The 16,183-nt window shown below is 41.0% G+C and overlaps 1 protein-coding gene across 2 annotated transcripts in view; it reads left to right on the top strand.

Moving 5' to 3' along the window:
• The first annotated feature begins 1,015 nt into the window (after positions 1-1,015).
• pde5ab (phosphodiesterase 5A, cGMP-specific, b) overlaps positions 1,016-16,183 on the top strand; it is a 61,027-nt gene continuing 45,859 nt past the window's right edge. For both annotated transcript variants that reach the window (XM_069159114.1, XM_069159113.1), the window contains exons 1-7: positions 1,016-1,343; positions 5,685-6,198; positions 8,268-8,441; positions 13,854-13,943; positions 15,450-15,521; positions 15,856-15,945; positions 16,029-16,166. In XM_069159114.1, coding sequence (XP_069015215.1) covers positions 1,246-1,343; positions 5,685-6,198; positions 8,268-8,441; positions 13,854-13,943; positions 15,450-15,521; positions 15,856-15,945; positions 16,029-16,166 — 1,176 coding nt within the window. In that variant the 5' untranslated portion in view covers positions 1,016-1,245. The remainder of the gene's footprint in view (positions 1,344-5,684; positions 6,199-8,267; positions 8,442-13,853; positions 13,944-15,449; positions 15,522-15,855; positions 15,946-16,028; positions 16,167-16,183) is intronic.

Below are 16,183 nucleotides of genomic sequence, written 5' to 3'. Positions count from 1 at the left end.
GTGAATGAATGAACAAGGTGATTTTGCATGCAGCTCTGCAGCTCCCATGGAGACACAAAAGGCTTTACACAAGTTTGTTTGATCTTTTTCCCAACATAAGCAGCAGTCTTCTCCAAGACCTTTGATCCCTATTGGTATTAATATGCGAACAATGTCTACATATGTTATCTGGATACTCACATCCAACCATGGGTCTGTGCATTTACAGTTTTCATCCAATCTCAATATGCAAACTAGTTTGTTGGCTTCTACAGATATATTGTGTCCCATGTTAAGGGAAGCAACGCTGTTGGAGTTACAGTTGCTGCTACTTCCTGTAGCTTTTGTTGGGCTTGCTTGAGTTAGCAGAAAGAGGCGAGTTAGGCGGCCTTTAAGGCTGAGAGACAGTCTTTTCTCAGAATGTGGTCCTGATTTACAGATTGCAATTTCACCTGGTTTAGATCCAATCAAAGCGCCAGCCCGGCCACATATGGCTGAGCATATGGGTTCTGATCCGTGCATTCTGCACGCATTTACACAGTGTTTATTTTTCATCGAATTCAGAGTTCATCTTGTTAATGGGGTATTAAACAGATGTTGATATATTAAGTCACTGTAATTCCTCTTTAATATTCGATATAAAATATGTATCAACGTGTAATGTCAATACAGTATAGATAATGAAACACCACCACTTGGAACTATTTAATTCAGACTAGTTTAAATTTTTTTTTAGGCAATTTAATCTTATGTTCTAATTTGGACCATAAGACAATGTAATGTTCTTTATACTTTTCCAGTGTGTTTATAGTGCCCTAAGTATTATTATAGTATTACATTATATAAATATTGGAAACCTATAGCCTACATTGTTTCTATATTTTTTTCATATTTGTAACACTTTTGTATTTGTGAGCTGCTCTCTCTCTCTCTCTCTCTCTCTCTCTCTCTCTCTCTCTCTAACTCTCTCTCTCTCTCTCTCTAATTCTCCCATAGTCGCTTCACCAGCTGGGAAGCACACAGTCACCGCTTTATGATCCGCGCGCACCGACCGACCGACCGACCGGGCCGCGAGTAGCTCTCTTTTCGAGCCCCCCCCCCCTCGCTCTCTCCTCCCTCCCTCCCTCCCTCCCCCCACCCCATCTCTCCCCCCCCCCCCTCTCTCTCTCGTTCTCCGTTCACATTATTCGGTACCCGGTGTCCCACGTATAGATGTAAACGGTAACCGCAGCTCACAGTGGGGGACACTCTTGTCGCCTTTGCGCCATGGAGGACTGCTGTTCCCAGGAAAACGAGAGGATGGAAGCGTGGCTGGACGACCACTTGGAGTTCACGCACTCCTACTTTATCAGGAAGGCGTCAAGGTAAAAAAAAAAAAAAAAAAAAAAAAAAAATGGGACAGCGTGGAGGGGTCCGTTTATGTGCAGCCTGCCGGAACGGGAGTGTAGTTTCCTGCGGGAATAAACTATTTTTGCTTTTCTTGTGCAGCCCCGCAACCAATCAGGATCCGTTAAATTGTCTTTGTTAGTTTAGAATGTTTTTTTTTTATTATTATTATTTTTTTTTAATTATTGTTATAGGTGTCACTTTACCTGTCGACAATTTAACCGATCTAATCTAACTGAACATCCTCCCCAGTGGAGGAGAATGGGGGGGGGGGGGTCTGCGAGAAACCGCGCGTCTCCACTCAGGTGCTACCTGCAGAGCTGTGGATGTCACAGAGCTGCGGTGATTCGCACCGTCTCACAGCTCACCATTATTTTTTATTTCACCATCCACTTCACAATCAGTAACAGCTCCGAGAGTTACACGTATGTAACGTAATCATTAACTTTTACTGCTGCCAGTTATTCCGTTTAATTCCAAGTGCTTATTGTTGATTAGGCCCTTCGTGATAATTATACAAGCCTTCCACATGCAAGCACCTTATTTCTGTTTTAGACCTCAGGCGCGCGGCTCGGCTCAAATTATCCATTTAATTTTTTTTTTTACGCAAACAGATTCCGGATCAGTTTTTCTGGAGCGGTAGCAGACAGTCGTTTTACGGCACTTCTGCGACAAGCATATCTGGACATTTGATCGATCTGGCGGCACTTCATCAGGACACTGAGGCTGTGTTTGTTTTCGTGACAAACCCCCTTCAAAACCATTTATCCACTTAAACCATCGTGGTAACTTTGCGCAGTTTTCTCCTCATTCTGCAACAGCAAAACATCCCAATTCATCTTGAAACATTTTCCATAAAAAAGCATTGTTAGAAGACTTATTTCTTTCACCTCTCCTGCTGTTTTTGACCACATTATGAAAGCAAAAACAAAAGTTGACCAGTTGACGTGTGCAAGAGTTTTGCACACATCAGCCATTTCGCAGTTCTGGTTGAGAGGCATTTCTTAGAGAGGTATTGATTCGGCCACGCCTCCCCTGGATACATTAGGGTCGTCTCCGTGGGGAGGCAGCCAGCTCAGTGGGAGACAGAGTAAGAAGGACTGAACCGGATCACCTTTGACACAACGCAGTCAGAGAACAGACACATGGTCATCTGGATCCAAGATACCAGGTTAATGTCACGGCCAGCACTTTTTCTCATTTAAATCATCTTCTCCAGGTTTTGGCCTTCAGGTGAACAGGGCCTTTGACTCGCCTGAAAACAGAATGAGTCACTCGACCTTCAGTGTGTCAGAAAAGCTGAAGCAGACGTGAATGCTTGAAATGTGAGTGGGTTGATTAGACAATGTGCCGGCTGAGTCGAGAGATTCTCCGTAATCCCTTACAATGTACTGTTCACACACACATACACCCTCTGTGACAAAACACACACACACACACACACACACACACACACACACACACACACACACACACACACACACAGACTAAAGACAAAGTGTGCTTTGATTTTGCCGTTATAATAATAGGATACTGTTCATTACTAATATTATTATTGCATGTTTGTCTCCCTTATCACTGGTGTTAGACATTGTTATCTTCTGTCTGATTACATATAAAGTCAGCTTGTAAAAGAGAGCTCTTTTTCCTCAGTGTGTGCCCAGAGAATATATCCACAACAGGCTACCAGCATTAATTTCCCTCAGCATGCTCACTTACCTTACGTTTATTTTGAGGTCAGTTTTGCTTTATTGTTTCTGTTGTCACTGCTAAGAACTGCTCTTATTTGCTGTTCTATTTCATAGTTTGACTGTAGCTGGCAGACAGCTCTCATATACTTATGAAAAAACGTTTTCAGATGTATGATGTTTAAAAAAAATACTTTGGATTTGATTTGGTTGAAGGACATGCTGACACATTTACTTTCAACTCCAGCAAGCAAAGCTCATTCTAAAAAATCCTTTATGGCTTTCTTCTGTTAAGTTTAAAGATTAATTTATAGTAGCTCAAGCTGATTGTTACTTATTGTACTGAAGGTAAAAACACCTTGTGGAAATACTGAAAGAATGAATAACACATTCTCCCTCTCACAAATGAAAATTTGAATTAACAAGCAATTAAACACAACTTCTCATTGGTTTTGTTGCTACATCCTCACTTGGTTTAGTATGACCAGCCGCTTGTGGTGCTATTGGGAGCTAATATTATCAGACATTATGCAGTTTATTGACTAATTGTGTAAGCGCGTGGCTACATTTTAGTTTGTCATGGATAACATTTTAGTGGCTTCATATAAAATAAAACAAGAAGTAGCCTCGCTAACCACCAGCATGGCTACCTCCCAACATGTTTTCTTTTCCTTCTTTTGGTCCCATTTCACTCCTTCTCATTGATGTTGCTCAGCAAAAGTTACATATTCCCACTTAAAACTCAACATCAGTTTCAGAGCCAACATGCAAGAAGGAAGCGTTTGCACAGGTTTATACAGAGAATGAATGACAGACGGTAACCAGGAATGTAAATAATCAGTAGTAGTTTTCTAATTTGGTGTCTTCTTTCATATTCTGCCATTTTTTCTGCTCCTATTCTCTTTAGGAAAAGTGTACCTGGCCAACTTTGGTCAGTTGAGGGAATTTTGCTGTTCTATTTCAGTCTGCTTGAGTTTTAGCCACATAATTTTGTGGAAAACCAGTGTAACCCACTAGTTAGTACTCACTATGAGTAATGCTGAATATGGACTTTTTGTGAAAGCTCTGTAATCCTGACCACAACATTTGATGCCAAATCTCATAGAAAAGGTTTTTGTTTGGGTACCAAAGATTTCTGAGTCATTTTATGGGATTGACATGTAAAAGCATCCTCTGTGTTTCTATTTGACGTCATGACAAACACTATAATATTTTTGCTGACTGTAGTTAGGAATTTGGTTTCATGACGGACTGGAAGATGGTGTGAGTGTGTTTGGGTCTTGTTGGTGGAATTAGAGGAAAGCAGTGGATAAATGCATATGTGGGCAAAAACACTTTAAACATTGCAGACAATTTATTTGAATATTCAAACCACCTGTGGTGTTTGAAACAATTTGATATTTGAAAAAAAAAAATATTTAAGTCAAATCAGATTTATTTATATCGCATATTTAATTTCAACAAAGTTTGACCAAAGTGCTGCACGGAACCAAATAGATTAAAACGTCAGATATAATTAAATATTTTAAACCATTTAAAGACAAACTACAAAAATAAAATTAAAGAAATTAAAAACAGTGTTTTTAAGCATCTCGATCTGGAAATCGATGTTTTAAAAAACAACAACAACAACAACAACAACTATACAGTGCACTAAAAAAGTGCCCTTCTTCCAAATATGCCATATTTGCTCTGTGTTGTCTTTTCAGTTCTTGTGGTAGCATGAATTTTCTAGACAAAGAGCTTGTGATGGATGTCTGTTTATGTTTTGGTACAGGAACTGGGGAGAATCTGTGTTCTTGCAGGATTGAGGTGGATGATAAGTGATGCCGCTCTGATCGTTGTCTACATGTCAACCAATGTCGTGTCTTATGTATCAACTCGTTCCTTTGATGTGTGCTTTGTTTTAACTGACAAGAATATAACATCTGTGTATGAACTACAGCTGATCTACACCAAAGAACCAAAACATTAATACTACTCACGGATAAAGGGAATGATGTTGATTCTCTTGCAACAAACTGTTCAGGTCTGGGTGTTAGATGTTAAGTGTACAGTTGGTTTTCCTGGTCACTTTGTTGAATATGGAAGAAATGTTCAGGTATAAAGGCTTGAGTGCGTTTGACAAGAGTCTAGTGTTTGTGGCCTGATGAGCGGGTCTGAGCATCTTAGAACTCCAAGGCGTGTTTGGTTCTCCGAGTGAAGAACTGGTGCGTACCTGCTGACAGTACTCCGAGGAGGGACAGACCTTGAACTGGCCACAAGGTGTTGCAGGATGGGCTGAAACAAATCGGATTCACAGCAGCGCCGACCTGTAACTTAAAATATCAAGTTTCAAGTAACTGCTGCAAATTTCTTACTGCTACATACCACAGGGAACCTTCAGACGTCTTGTAGAGTCCATGCCTCAGCGGGTCAGAGCTGTTTTGGTGGCATGCAATAACCAATGACACATTCACATGCAGTGGTCCTTTTTTTTTTTTTTTTTTTTTTTTTTTTTGTCATCGGTGATTATTTCAAGTGGTATTATCATGTCTGACTTACAGTACCTCTGAAACACTTCCTCAGATATAGAATGCCCAGTATGTCAAAGAAACTGTTACATGTTTTTTTTTTTTTTCCATTTCACAGAGAGATGGTGAATGCCTGGTTCGCTGAGCGCGTCCACACTATTCAACCATCTGCTTCCAAAGAAAATCCTCCACAGCAGCGGGCCCACCAGTCCTTCACAGACCCTTGCCCCACCTCTGCCTTAAACATCCTCCCGTCCACCCTCAGCCTCCTGGAAAACCGCTGCCCCTCCCCGGCCACGGTCCCCAGCCCGGCGCCCGGCACCCCGACTCGCAAAATCTCAGCGTCAGAATTCGACAGGCCGCTCCGGCCCATCGTGGTTAAAGACTCTGAGGGCTCTCTGACGTTTCTGAGCGACGCTGACCGTGAAAGCGTCCCTCTCCGGGGCTCAGTGATGGGTGAAGGTGGGGGAGGTGGTAACGGAGGTGGTAGTGGCAGCAGGGGTGACCGCTGCGCCAGGCTGCTGGAGCTGGTGAAGGACGTGTCAAGTCATCTGGATGTGACAGCACTCTGCCACAAAATCTTCCTCCACATCAACGAGCTGATTGCTGCAGACCGCTACTCACTGTTTCTGGTACGAATCTCTCTGTCCCTCTCTCTCACTCTGTAATAGTAATGATGCAATAGTATAACAAATGAAGAAATATGCTTATTAGCCTTCTTTTTCAGAGTTAAATGAAACAATATTATTCTCAGGTGTTTGTGTAACAGAGGTACAGGTGAGTTGCTCGTAACTGCCACTGCCGGGGTCTCCAGCCTTTTTTCCTCTGTGAACTATTTTAACAAAATGTCTGAGAGCTCCTCATGTTTAGTACCATTTATTCACATACCCAAACCAGCTGAATAAGCTTCTTTTATGTAATCAATCACAAATGGATACAATTCGCACACATTTGGTATCACAACAGCTTAAATTCAACAGTACGTACATGCTTTTTTCAGTATACATTTCTTTACATTTCCAATTGGGTGAGGGCACAACTCTTTTGTGGCCAAACTGGTTTGAAAAGTGTCAAATAAAGTGTTCTAATATAAGATTTAAGAGGAAAATCCAGTGTTTCCTAATATACATAGGTGGCTGTCAATACTGTATATCTGGCCCACCCACCCGCCTAGGTCTATGTTACAGATTGTTCAAACCTTCTGCGATCTCCTCAGAAACGAGTGGTGAGCTACTGGTAGCTTTGGAGCGATGGGTTGGAGACGTGGTCTACAAGTTAAACAAATAAAATGAAATAAATTCATTTATTAACTTTGCCGAAACTGAACATTTTAATTTGAACACCGCACGACTTTCTGTTTTTCCCTACTACAAACCTCTATTCTAAGCTCAGCTAATTACCTCATGGCTCTCGCTCTGTACTGTTATTTTTGTCACATTCTTGGAACGTAAGGAAATAATTCCACTGTATATTCTTTATATATCACCTTGTTTCACCCTCTAACAACAAGAACAGAGGCTGTGATCAGCTCGTGTCTCGGTTATGATGTATCCCAGCAGTTTCAAAAATGAATGGTAAAAAGTATTTCTTGCTGCACTTATACACATTCATTCTCATGATGAGCAAGAGGTTTGTGATTAACATGCACAAACCAATAAACACGTGTAGTTGCGAGTTCAAAGCAGTCACACGCAAGGATCTGTGATTGAAGCCATGCATTTATTGTATTTTTAGCAGAAATATGCGTGTTTGGAACAGGCAGAGTTTGTAAAGTGGATCAAATGTGACTGCTGTGAATCCAGTTCAATGTTAAAAATAAAGAAAAGAAAGACGTTAAATGACAAAAAATTATGACAAATGATGTATTCAAGTCTCCAGGACTGCTTTCTTTCACCTAAAAAAATATTGTTAATACTAAGAGTATCGTGTCTTAGAGCTGTGCTGAAAAACAAGTCCATACATCTGTTACCTGTAGGTTTGACTATGATAATCCCTTCTGTTCATGATGTCCCAGTAACTCCCTGAAAAGCCTCCGATGGATCCAAAATGATGACAGGATTTAGCAAAAGAGATCACATTTCTTGCTTATTAGCTTCTCTTCAAAGGCTCCCTGTCAAGTCAAAAATAGGATTTAAAATCTTTCCTCTCACACACACAAAACTCTGTGACCAAGCTCCTTCATATCTTCAAAACGCCATAGCATCCTACTATCCCATCACAACATTTCCTTCTCAGAGTGCTGGCTTACCTGTGGTTCCTAGAGTTTCCAAAAGAAGAATGGGAGACAGAACCTTCAGTGGTTCAGACTCCTCTCCTATGGAACCAGCTCCCAGTTTAGATTTGGAGGGCAGACACCGTCTCTACTTTTAACATCTTAATACTTTCCTATTTGATAAGACTTTGAGTTAAGGCTGACTCAGGTGACCCTGAACTGTCCCTTAGTTTTGTTAACATATGCGTATAATCTGCTGGGGGCCCTCCCATGAGGCACTGAGCACCTCTCCTCACCTCTACTCTCCTCTCTCTTTCACTCCCCATGCATTGATATGCCTCCATACATGTCAATGACTTTGTGTCTTCAGTCTCCTGCAGTTTGTAGTTTGTACTTTCTGGCTCTTGAGGTACATGTTTCTGATCTGTGGTTATTGACCCCATCATCCTTCCCAGTGTTTATAATTTGTGTATGTGTGTGTGATGTCAGGTTGGCGAGGACAGCTGCAACAGGAAGTTCTTGGTCAGCCGGCTTTTCGACGTGGCCGAGGGATCCACACTCGAGGAATCGTCCAGTAGCTGCATCCGGCTGGAGTGGAATAAGGGCATTGTGGGACACGTAGCTGCCACAGGACAGCCGCTCAATATCAGGAACGCTTATGAGGTGAGGATTTAACACTGTTACATCTCCTTTTTTTTTTTTTTTTTACCAGGGTCAGCATGGATGCTGCTGAAGAGTGTTTGTGTGTGTGTGTGTGTGTGTGTGTGTGTGTGTGTGTGTGTGTGTGTGTGTGTGTGTGCTGTAACAGGCTTGTGTTTGCTTTGGGTATATGTGATGATTCTTGCTGACACAGCACACACTTGACTGGGTAGGAGAGGAACCGAAGAAGGGCAAGCTGGTCAAAGTTCTCCTCACCACACACACACACACACACACACACACACACACACACACACACACACACACACACACACACACACAGACACAGCTGGAGACTCTCTGCTGACATTTTAAACCCCTAACAGTGATCAGGGTTCTTTTCAAATCTGTCTCAAACAAAATTCGACAAAAAACAAGATTACATTTTAAAGGAATAATTTGATATCGTAGGAAATATTTCTATTCACCTGCTGTCCAAGAGGGAGTTTAATAAAAAAGCTCTTGCCTTTGATTTAATATTACTTTATTCAGTAAGTGGTTATGCCACATTGGTACAGAATAAAGCTGGAAACAGCCAGTGGAGGTGACTGTGCACAGCCTCTGGGACTTTTGTCACAGTGACATTAGCAGGTTTGCTACCACTGTGCCTGTAAAGACACCAGAACCTGAGCTCGTGATTGTGTTCAGAATTTTAGCACTGATACCTGTAAAGCTTGAGCTCCTGACCTTTAACTGCTCCATCTACTTCTCAGCTTTTATTCATAACTGTGCTCCCTGGTTACTTCTGTTAACTGGTAATAGACTGATGATGGGGGTATTTGTGGAAGGATGGTGAGGAATGCATGTGGACATAGATGTAAGTGTGTGTGAGTGTAAATGTTCATTGTTCTGCACTCTTATAGCACATTTTTTTACCTTGACAGTTCACAAAGAGCTTTACGATTTTTACCTCTTATTCACTCACACACACACACACACACACACACACACACACACACACACACACACACACACACAAAGTGCTGAGTTGTGTCTCCAGCCTGTGGGATTGAACCGCTAACCTTGTGATCAGTGGACAGCCACTCCATATATGACGTGTGTGCTTTTGGCTGTGTGCAGACCGACTAATAACAGCTGACATACACTGTGGTAACCTGGTGACTACCTCTACATGAGTGTGTCTCTAACCTGATGTTGCTCAGGTGTGTCTGCAGTTAAAATAACTGAAGTCATCTTTATATGTTTGTGCTCTGGCTGTTTTAGAGACTGTAGATCAGCGCTGCATCTTGTTCTCTTTAGCGATGATCCACCTGCACGGAACAACATTACGTGTCACTTATGTCATGAAATGAATCGCTGCTAATAGAAGATGGAATGATTGTGAGCATCGACCGGTACATTAAACGTCATTTCATACTCCAAATTGCTGGTTTGTGGATTTGGGCTGAAACATCAGTTGGTCTTAAATTCTGACAATGTGAAAGCTTGTCATTGGCTCTTGGTGGACATATATACTGTATGATGGACCACTGTTTTGGACAGACACCTTGAGTTTGGTCTGGTACTTGTATCTGTGGGCAGATGCCTCCTGCTTCATGCATCCTTGACTATTCTTCAAAGTACCACCCTTTCTTTGAAAACATAAAATAAGGTGGTTCGAGTTTCTGCTGCACTGCATCCTTGAAAGTATCTTCCAGAGAAAGATTTTAGACTGATTATGAAACATCACTGTCTTTGCACTTCACAGAACACGCAAAAGCAGCATCAGCATCAGCAACTGGCATCATTCATCTTGTGTGTGTGAGAGAGAGACTTCCTGTTGTGTACCTTCCTCCTTTGACAGCTCTGTCATCTGGTTGCCTGCCAACCAGAAGGTGATGTTAATGTGACTGGATGAGAGAGAGAGAGAGAGAGAGAGAGAGAGAGAGAGAGAGAGAGAGAGAGAGAGAGGAGACGGGGTGAGAAATTGACAAATGGAGAACAAGAGTGGCTGATGTGATGGTCCACCTGTGTCTAATTAGTAATGTGTGTGTTTGTACACCTGCTGAGGGGGTGCACATTAGGGTTTTTGAGTGTGTGTGTGTGTGTGTGTGTTCTTTGCTTCCAGGTGAGTGCACTGCTTTAGTTTGTGTTGGTGTGTGTTAGTATTCTGCAACGACTTACTTTGATTGTGTGTGTGCACACATTCTGTTTGTGTGCGCACACATACAAATGTGTGTGTGTGTGTGTGTGTGTGTGTGTGTGTGTGTGTGTGTGTGTGTGTGTGTGTGTGAATCAAAATCGAGGTGTGTGTGTTTCATGCTCTGTGCAAACAGCCTCAGTTCATGCACAGCGTTACTCTAGATTATCTGAGTGTATATGCTGCATGCTATTTGTGCGCATGTATATGTGTGTGTGTGTGTGTGTGTGTGTATGTGCATGTGTCTATGTGTGTGTGTATATGTGTGCATTTGTGCTGCTACAGAACCTGATACTGCTTCCAGGAAGTCCATCTGCGTCATCTGAGGGACTCCCCGGGCCCTCTGATTGGATGTTTAACTACCCATTAGTCTGCTCAGGATTACATTGATTTCAGCAGCACAGTGAAAAACAATCCTTCCTCTGACTGTTTATATTAGTACAGCCCTCTGTGGGCTGGACTAACTGAGTGTCTGGCAACCGCCTGGGCCAAACCAATCCGCAGACAAGCACGGGGGGTGATGACCTTATAAATGCCTTCACTGTGCCGCATCCAAACTGTAATCTTGTGGGAATGAAATACAGGATTTATCTATCTCTCCTTGAGTTCTGTTTTGAATTCCCCCCCCCCATCCAGCCGCATATTTCTTGGATTTTGACGGATGATTGTGTGTGTAAACGTTGCAGGAAAAAAAAAAAAAAACTTCTGGCTCTGGACTGTGGTGTGCTGCAGTTAAAGGTTGTTGTAGATTGTTCCAGTTAGTCACAGTGGAGCAGGTGATGGTTTAGTGGCTGGGTTTAGATTGTTTTTTTGAAAAGGCACTTTGGTTAAAAACTGAGTAGAAAATAAATTTCCATTTTACAATTATTCTCTGTATACTTGTAACTGGCTAAAGATAGTATTCAAATAATCAAGTTTCTACAGTTAATCATTTTCTACATATTTTCACAGAAATCCTTTTGTTGCCACATGATATTTGAAGGCTCTATAAACTACAAGGTTGGAATATTTTCAAATTAGGTATTTAACATTAGTGGTGTTTGTACTTGTGCTTCTGATATTTTGTAATTTGTTATTTTAACCTTTGGACATTTTGTATTAAGGAAAACAATCAATTTGACAAAAGTTGTGAATTTTTCATATGCACGTTTTGAGAGTAAATCTGAATGTTTTAACATGTTTTTAACATGTCAGGAATGTCGTTTTAACATGTCAGGAATGACAAATGTTTCACTAAAAACCTAGTGTAGGAAAAAAAAAAAAAAGACAGATTATGCCATTTGAGCCACTGGTGGACATTTAATGTGAAACATCTTTGGAACATCTTAAAAAAGTGTTGTTTTTCACCATCTGCAGCTTTGCTGCAAACAAACAAAATGGCAAACCAACTTTATATTCGTAATATAATATAACTGAGAACAGATTGAGAATGACAAGCATGACTCCATTTTAATGATGGAATAAGGGCTTTGGAACTGTATATTTTCTGAATCAAGATCACTTTGTTGAGTTTTTTTTTTTTTTTTTTTCAAACAGTCTATGGAACCTTGTAGAACAAAGGAACATCGGGCAAAAGTCTTCAGATACAAAACAGCTCTTAAACTGCAACATACTGTATGTTTACATGTAGACTGTAGTCTACCAGAAGTGTGGCATTTATTTGTGCCTTTTGGTATTTAATATTGTTTAGGGAAGAATTAAACATTTATTTGACGATTTGAAAGAAATCCTGCGATTATGTTGTTCAATTTCTATCATTGTGTGCCATATGTGCTGTGCAGGAGTGGAATGACTGAGAGCCTGTGCTCTTTGTGTACAGTCTGCAGCTGGTGAGAACCCTAGGATGTTTACAGAAATCGTGTTGTGACACAAGCAACCATTTTATGATACAATCCAAAACAGGTTGTGTTTGTGTGGCTGTGACACCGGTGTTGTGTTTCTCTTCTCGTCATCGTTTTATCCACACACAAACGCAGTTCCTTGAGTGGAGAAGATAATGGGAATGGACAGAGAGAAGCTGAGTGTTTAAAGGTCAGCCGGTGGGTGGGAGGATTGCCATTCGGGGAATAGTCCTCAAAAAACAAAACATCTTCATCCACTGGTCCTTAATAATGTGCCTTCAGAAGCCTCTTCTCCCTCGTAACCCTCGTGTTGTCCTCGGGTCAAAATGACCCGCAGCTGTGTTCAACCAAGTTCTATTTTATTTTCATATTTTTGGGGATCATTGGTGACAAGGAGGCTGTGAGGGTTTCTTTAAAGAATGATGACCAATGATCCCAAAAAAATATAAAAATATAGAAATAAAATAGAACTTTGTTGAACACAGCTGCGGGTCATTTTGACCCGAGGACAACACGAGGGTTAAACCAATGAAGGCATTTGTCTTCTTGTGACTGATACCAAACACAAACACAATGTGAGCCCTTTCTTTTGGAGAAGAGGGGTATTTAGTGTTGCGTAATGCTTAAAGCTGTATGTGCTTAGCCACTACAGAATTGGACAGCTGCTGTGACTGTAGGTGGTTGAACTGCTTGTTAAGGGTTTGAGTGCAAAGGAGGTTCTGATGCTGCTTTACATCTCAAGCTTTCTTTTCTTTGACAACACGTATGCAGCCTATGACAGATCTAGTCTGAGGTGTAAAGTTCCCCAACTCCAACCAAGCAGGACAGAGCTGCTAATGTTTCCTGATAGAACAGTTTTATATCAGGAATGGCATCTACACTGTGTTCAAATATGATATGGTCATGAACTTTTTCTTATTTAATGTAACCCGTAAAGACAAACTAATGTCATTAAATAATATGCTAACTCCTGGCCTTCAAAGTAACACTAGGTTACCAGCTTGTGTAGATAGTATAGGCTATGCTAGTTTGATAACGACACAACAATTGCAGCTGAAGTTTTTTCCAGTGTTTGATCCATTTACTTGTTCTGCTCCACTTGTGTTTTGGGTTTTGGATTAAAAAACGACCCCCTTCCAAACTCTGAACACAGATTCAACACGGGGAGAAATTCAAATACATACAAATTAGATATATTTCATGTTTCAGTAACTTCACTAACTATTTTTAGTGAAGTTACTGAAACATTAAATAGGTCTAATTTGTCACTGGTGAAAGCTACTAGTACCATCAGTATTTTTTTTATAAACGCTAGTATTCGATCCAAAATATCTGACCCTTCTGTAAACAGCTGTTGTTGAAACAGGATTCTGTGTTTGTTCTCTGCTTCCTCAGGACCCCAGGTTCAACGCAGAGGTCGACCTCATCACAGGCTACAAAACCCAGAGCATCCTCTGTCTGCCCATCAAGAACCACAGAGAAGAGGTGAGACAACCCACCACAGCATTACCACATACCATATGCGCTTCGGTGGCCATTTTGTTACATTTTATTTTGCACAGTTCTTTTTAAAGGTTTTTTTTAGCCTATCTCAACCCCAAGTACAAGCTCTTCTTCACTTCTTTTGGGAGAAGATGATTCATGCATAAGATGCGTTGTATGATTATCATATTGCAGCTGTGGCTGGAAGCTGCAGCCTGCTTGATGATAACTCTTCTGTTGTTTTATAATCTTTTAGTATTAAGCAAAAACCAGCTGGTAGAACTAGACCTTACAGCTCTGTCAGGCTGTATTTTGGTACAGTGGCGCTTTGAGCTAAATGCTAACATCAGCATGTTAACAATGGTCACAATGACATCGCTAACATGCTGATGTTAAGCATTTATTCAATTCAATTCAATTCAATTTCATTTATATAGTGCCAAATCACAACATAGCTTATTTCATGGCACTTAACACATTAAAGTCCTTACAACAGAACTTTACAGCCTCATACAGGGAATCCCAATAATTCAACAATTCTCATAAGCCAGGTGGGAAAAACTCCTCTTTAAGGGAGAAAAACCTCCCTTACCTCCCTTAAAGAGAAGGAAAAACTCCCTCTTAACAGGAAGAAACCTCGAACAGAACCAGGCTCAGAGGTGGGCGGGCATCTGCCTTGATTGGTTGGGGTGAGAGGAGAGCAGAGAGAGAAAAGGACAGCATAGCGATGCAAGACATGAACTGTTGGTTGGGCCGACAATCACAGAGCAGAGACATGCAGCTCCATAGCGGGACATCTGCAAAAGAAAGAACAGAAACTACGCGAGCGAGGGAACTGAATGGAGACAACAGACAATAAACAAAAACTATGGGAGAGAAAAAGCACGTAACAGTGAGACACGAGTGTATAAAGAGTTAAATATTGAGAGGAAAGAAGCTCCCCCAGCAACCTCGGCCTATGTATTATGTTTACCATTATTATATCTTTGTTTAGGATATTAACTCGCTAACATTTGCTAATTCAACCTAAAAATAAAATACAGCTGAGGCTGATGGAAATGTTATTAATCAGTTTGCAGATATTTGATCATAAAGCAAAGTAATAACTTAATTAATGCTCTAAAGTTATTACAATTCATGTCTGGTTTCCATTTGTTTTTAAAATGAAAAAAAAAAAATGTTTTAGGTGGAAGAGTAAAAATACCAATATGCAGCAACCTGAAGATGCAAAAAAATGAAACAAACAGAAATGCGATATTTTCATCATGTTTTCTACGATCTTTTTCACATTCTACATGCTGGACTGGAAAATTTGCACCACTAGCTGTTTACTGTATCTGAACAAACCTACTTATGTTTGTATAACAGTTGTAGATAGATCAAATAAAAAAAATTGTCTTCAGCAGTTTTACTCAAAATTTGCATCACATATGGATGAAACCCAGCTACTGACATCACTCAGAATTACTGTTTTGACTCTTTTTGCTTTATTAATCTGACCTATCGCAGGTAGTTGGAGTGGCTCAGGCTATCAACAAGAAATGTGGGGAGGAAGGTACCTTCACTGAGCAGGATGAAAAGGTTTGTAAAGTCTACTGTTTCATTCAAAAGTTTTTTTTTTTTATTAGAAACTTCAATAAATTGTACACCTGACTATTAACAGAAGGTCACTCTGAACTGGTTGACCGTATGTGATCCCAAAGACTTCAGATATGCTGCATATAAAACTGTATTCCTTTATCTTAATCCGTCAGTCTCTTTATTCCTCATATCATCGGTTATCTCTCCACATTAATTTATTCTCTTTTAGCTCCCCTCTTCACTGATTTGTCTTTTGTCCGTAGTCCAGTCTTTTCCCCTCCGTCTGTGTTCTTTCTACATGGTGCTCAGATGTCGTTCTGTTCCTCCCCAACAGGACTTCTCATCTTATTTGGCCTTTTCAGGCATCGTGCTGCACAACGCGCAGCTATACGAGACATCGCAGCTGGAAAACAGACGCAATCAGGTGGGTGTTAATGTGTGTTTCTGGAGGTCTGTGTACACACAGGCACGACTTTGTACATAATGTGTGTATGTGTGCGTTTGCAGGTGCTGTTGGACCTGGCCAGTCTGATCTTTGAGGAACAGCAGTGTCTGGAGGTCTTACTGAGGAAGATCGCAGGAACCATCCTGTCCTTCATGCAGGCCCAGGCTTGTACCGTCTTCAACGCTGACGAAGACTCCATGGTCAGCGCGCACGCGCA

The sequence above is a fragment of the Embiotoca jacksoni genome, unplaced genomic scaffold, assembly GCF_022577435.1.
Source record: "Embiotoca jacksoni isolate LCO1_2020_lvr unplaced genomic scaffold, fEmbJac1.0.p SCAF_24, whole genome shotgun sequence".
Classification (NCBI taxonomy): domain Eukaryota; kingdom Metazoa; phylum Chordata; class Actinopteri; family Embiotocidae; genus Embiotoca; species Embiotoca jacksoni.
Note: the sequence above shows the minus strand (reverse complement) of the source record. Positions and strands in the feature narration are given on the sequence as shown.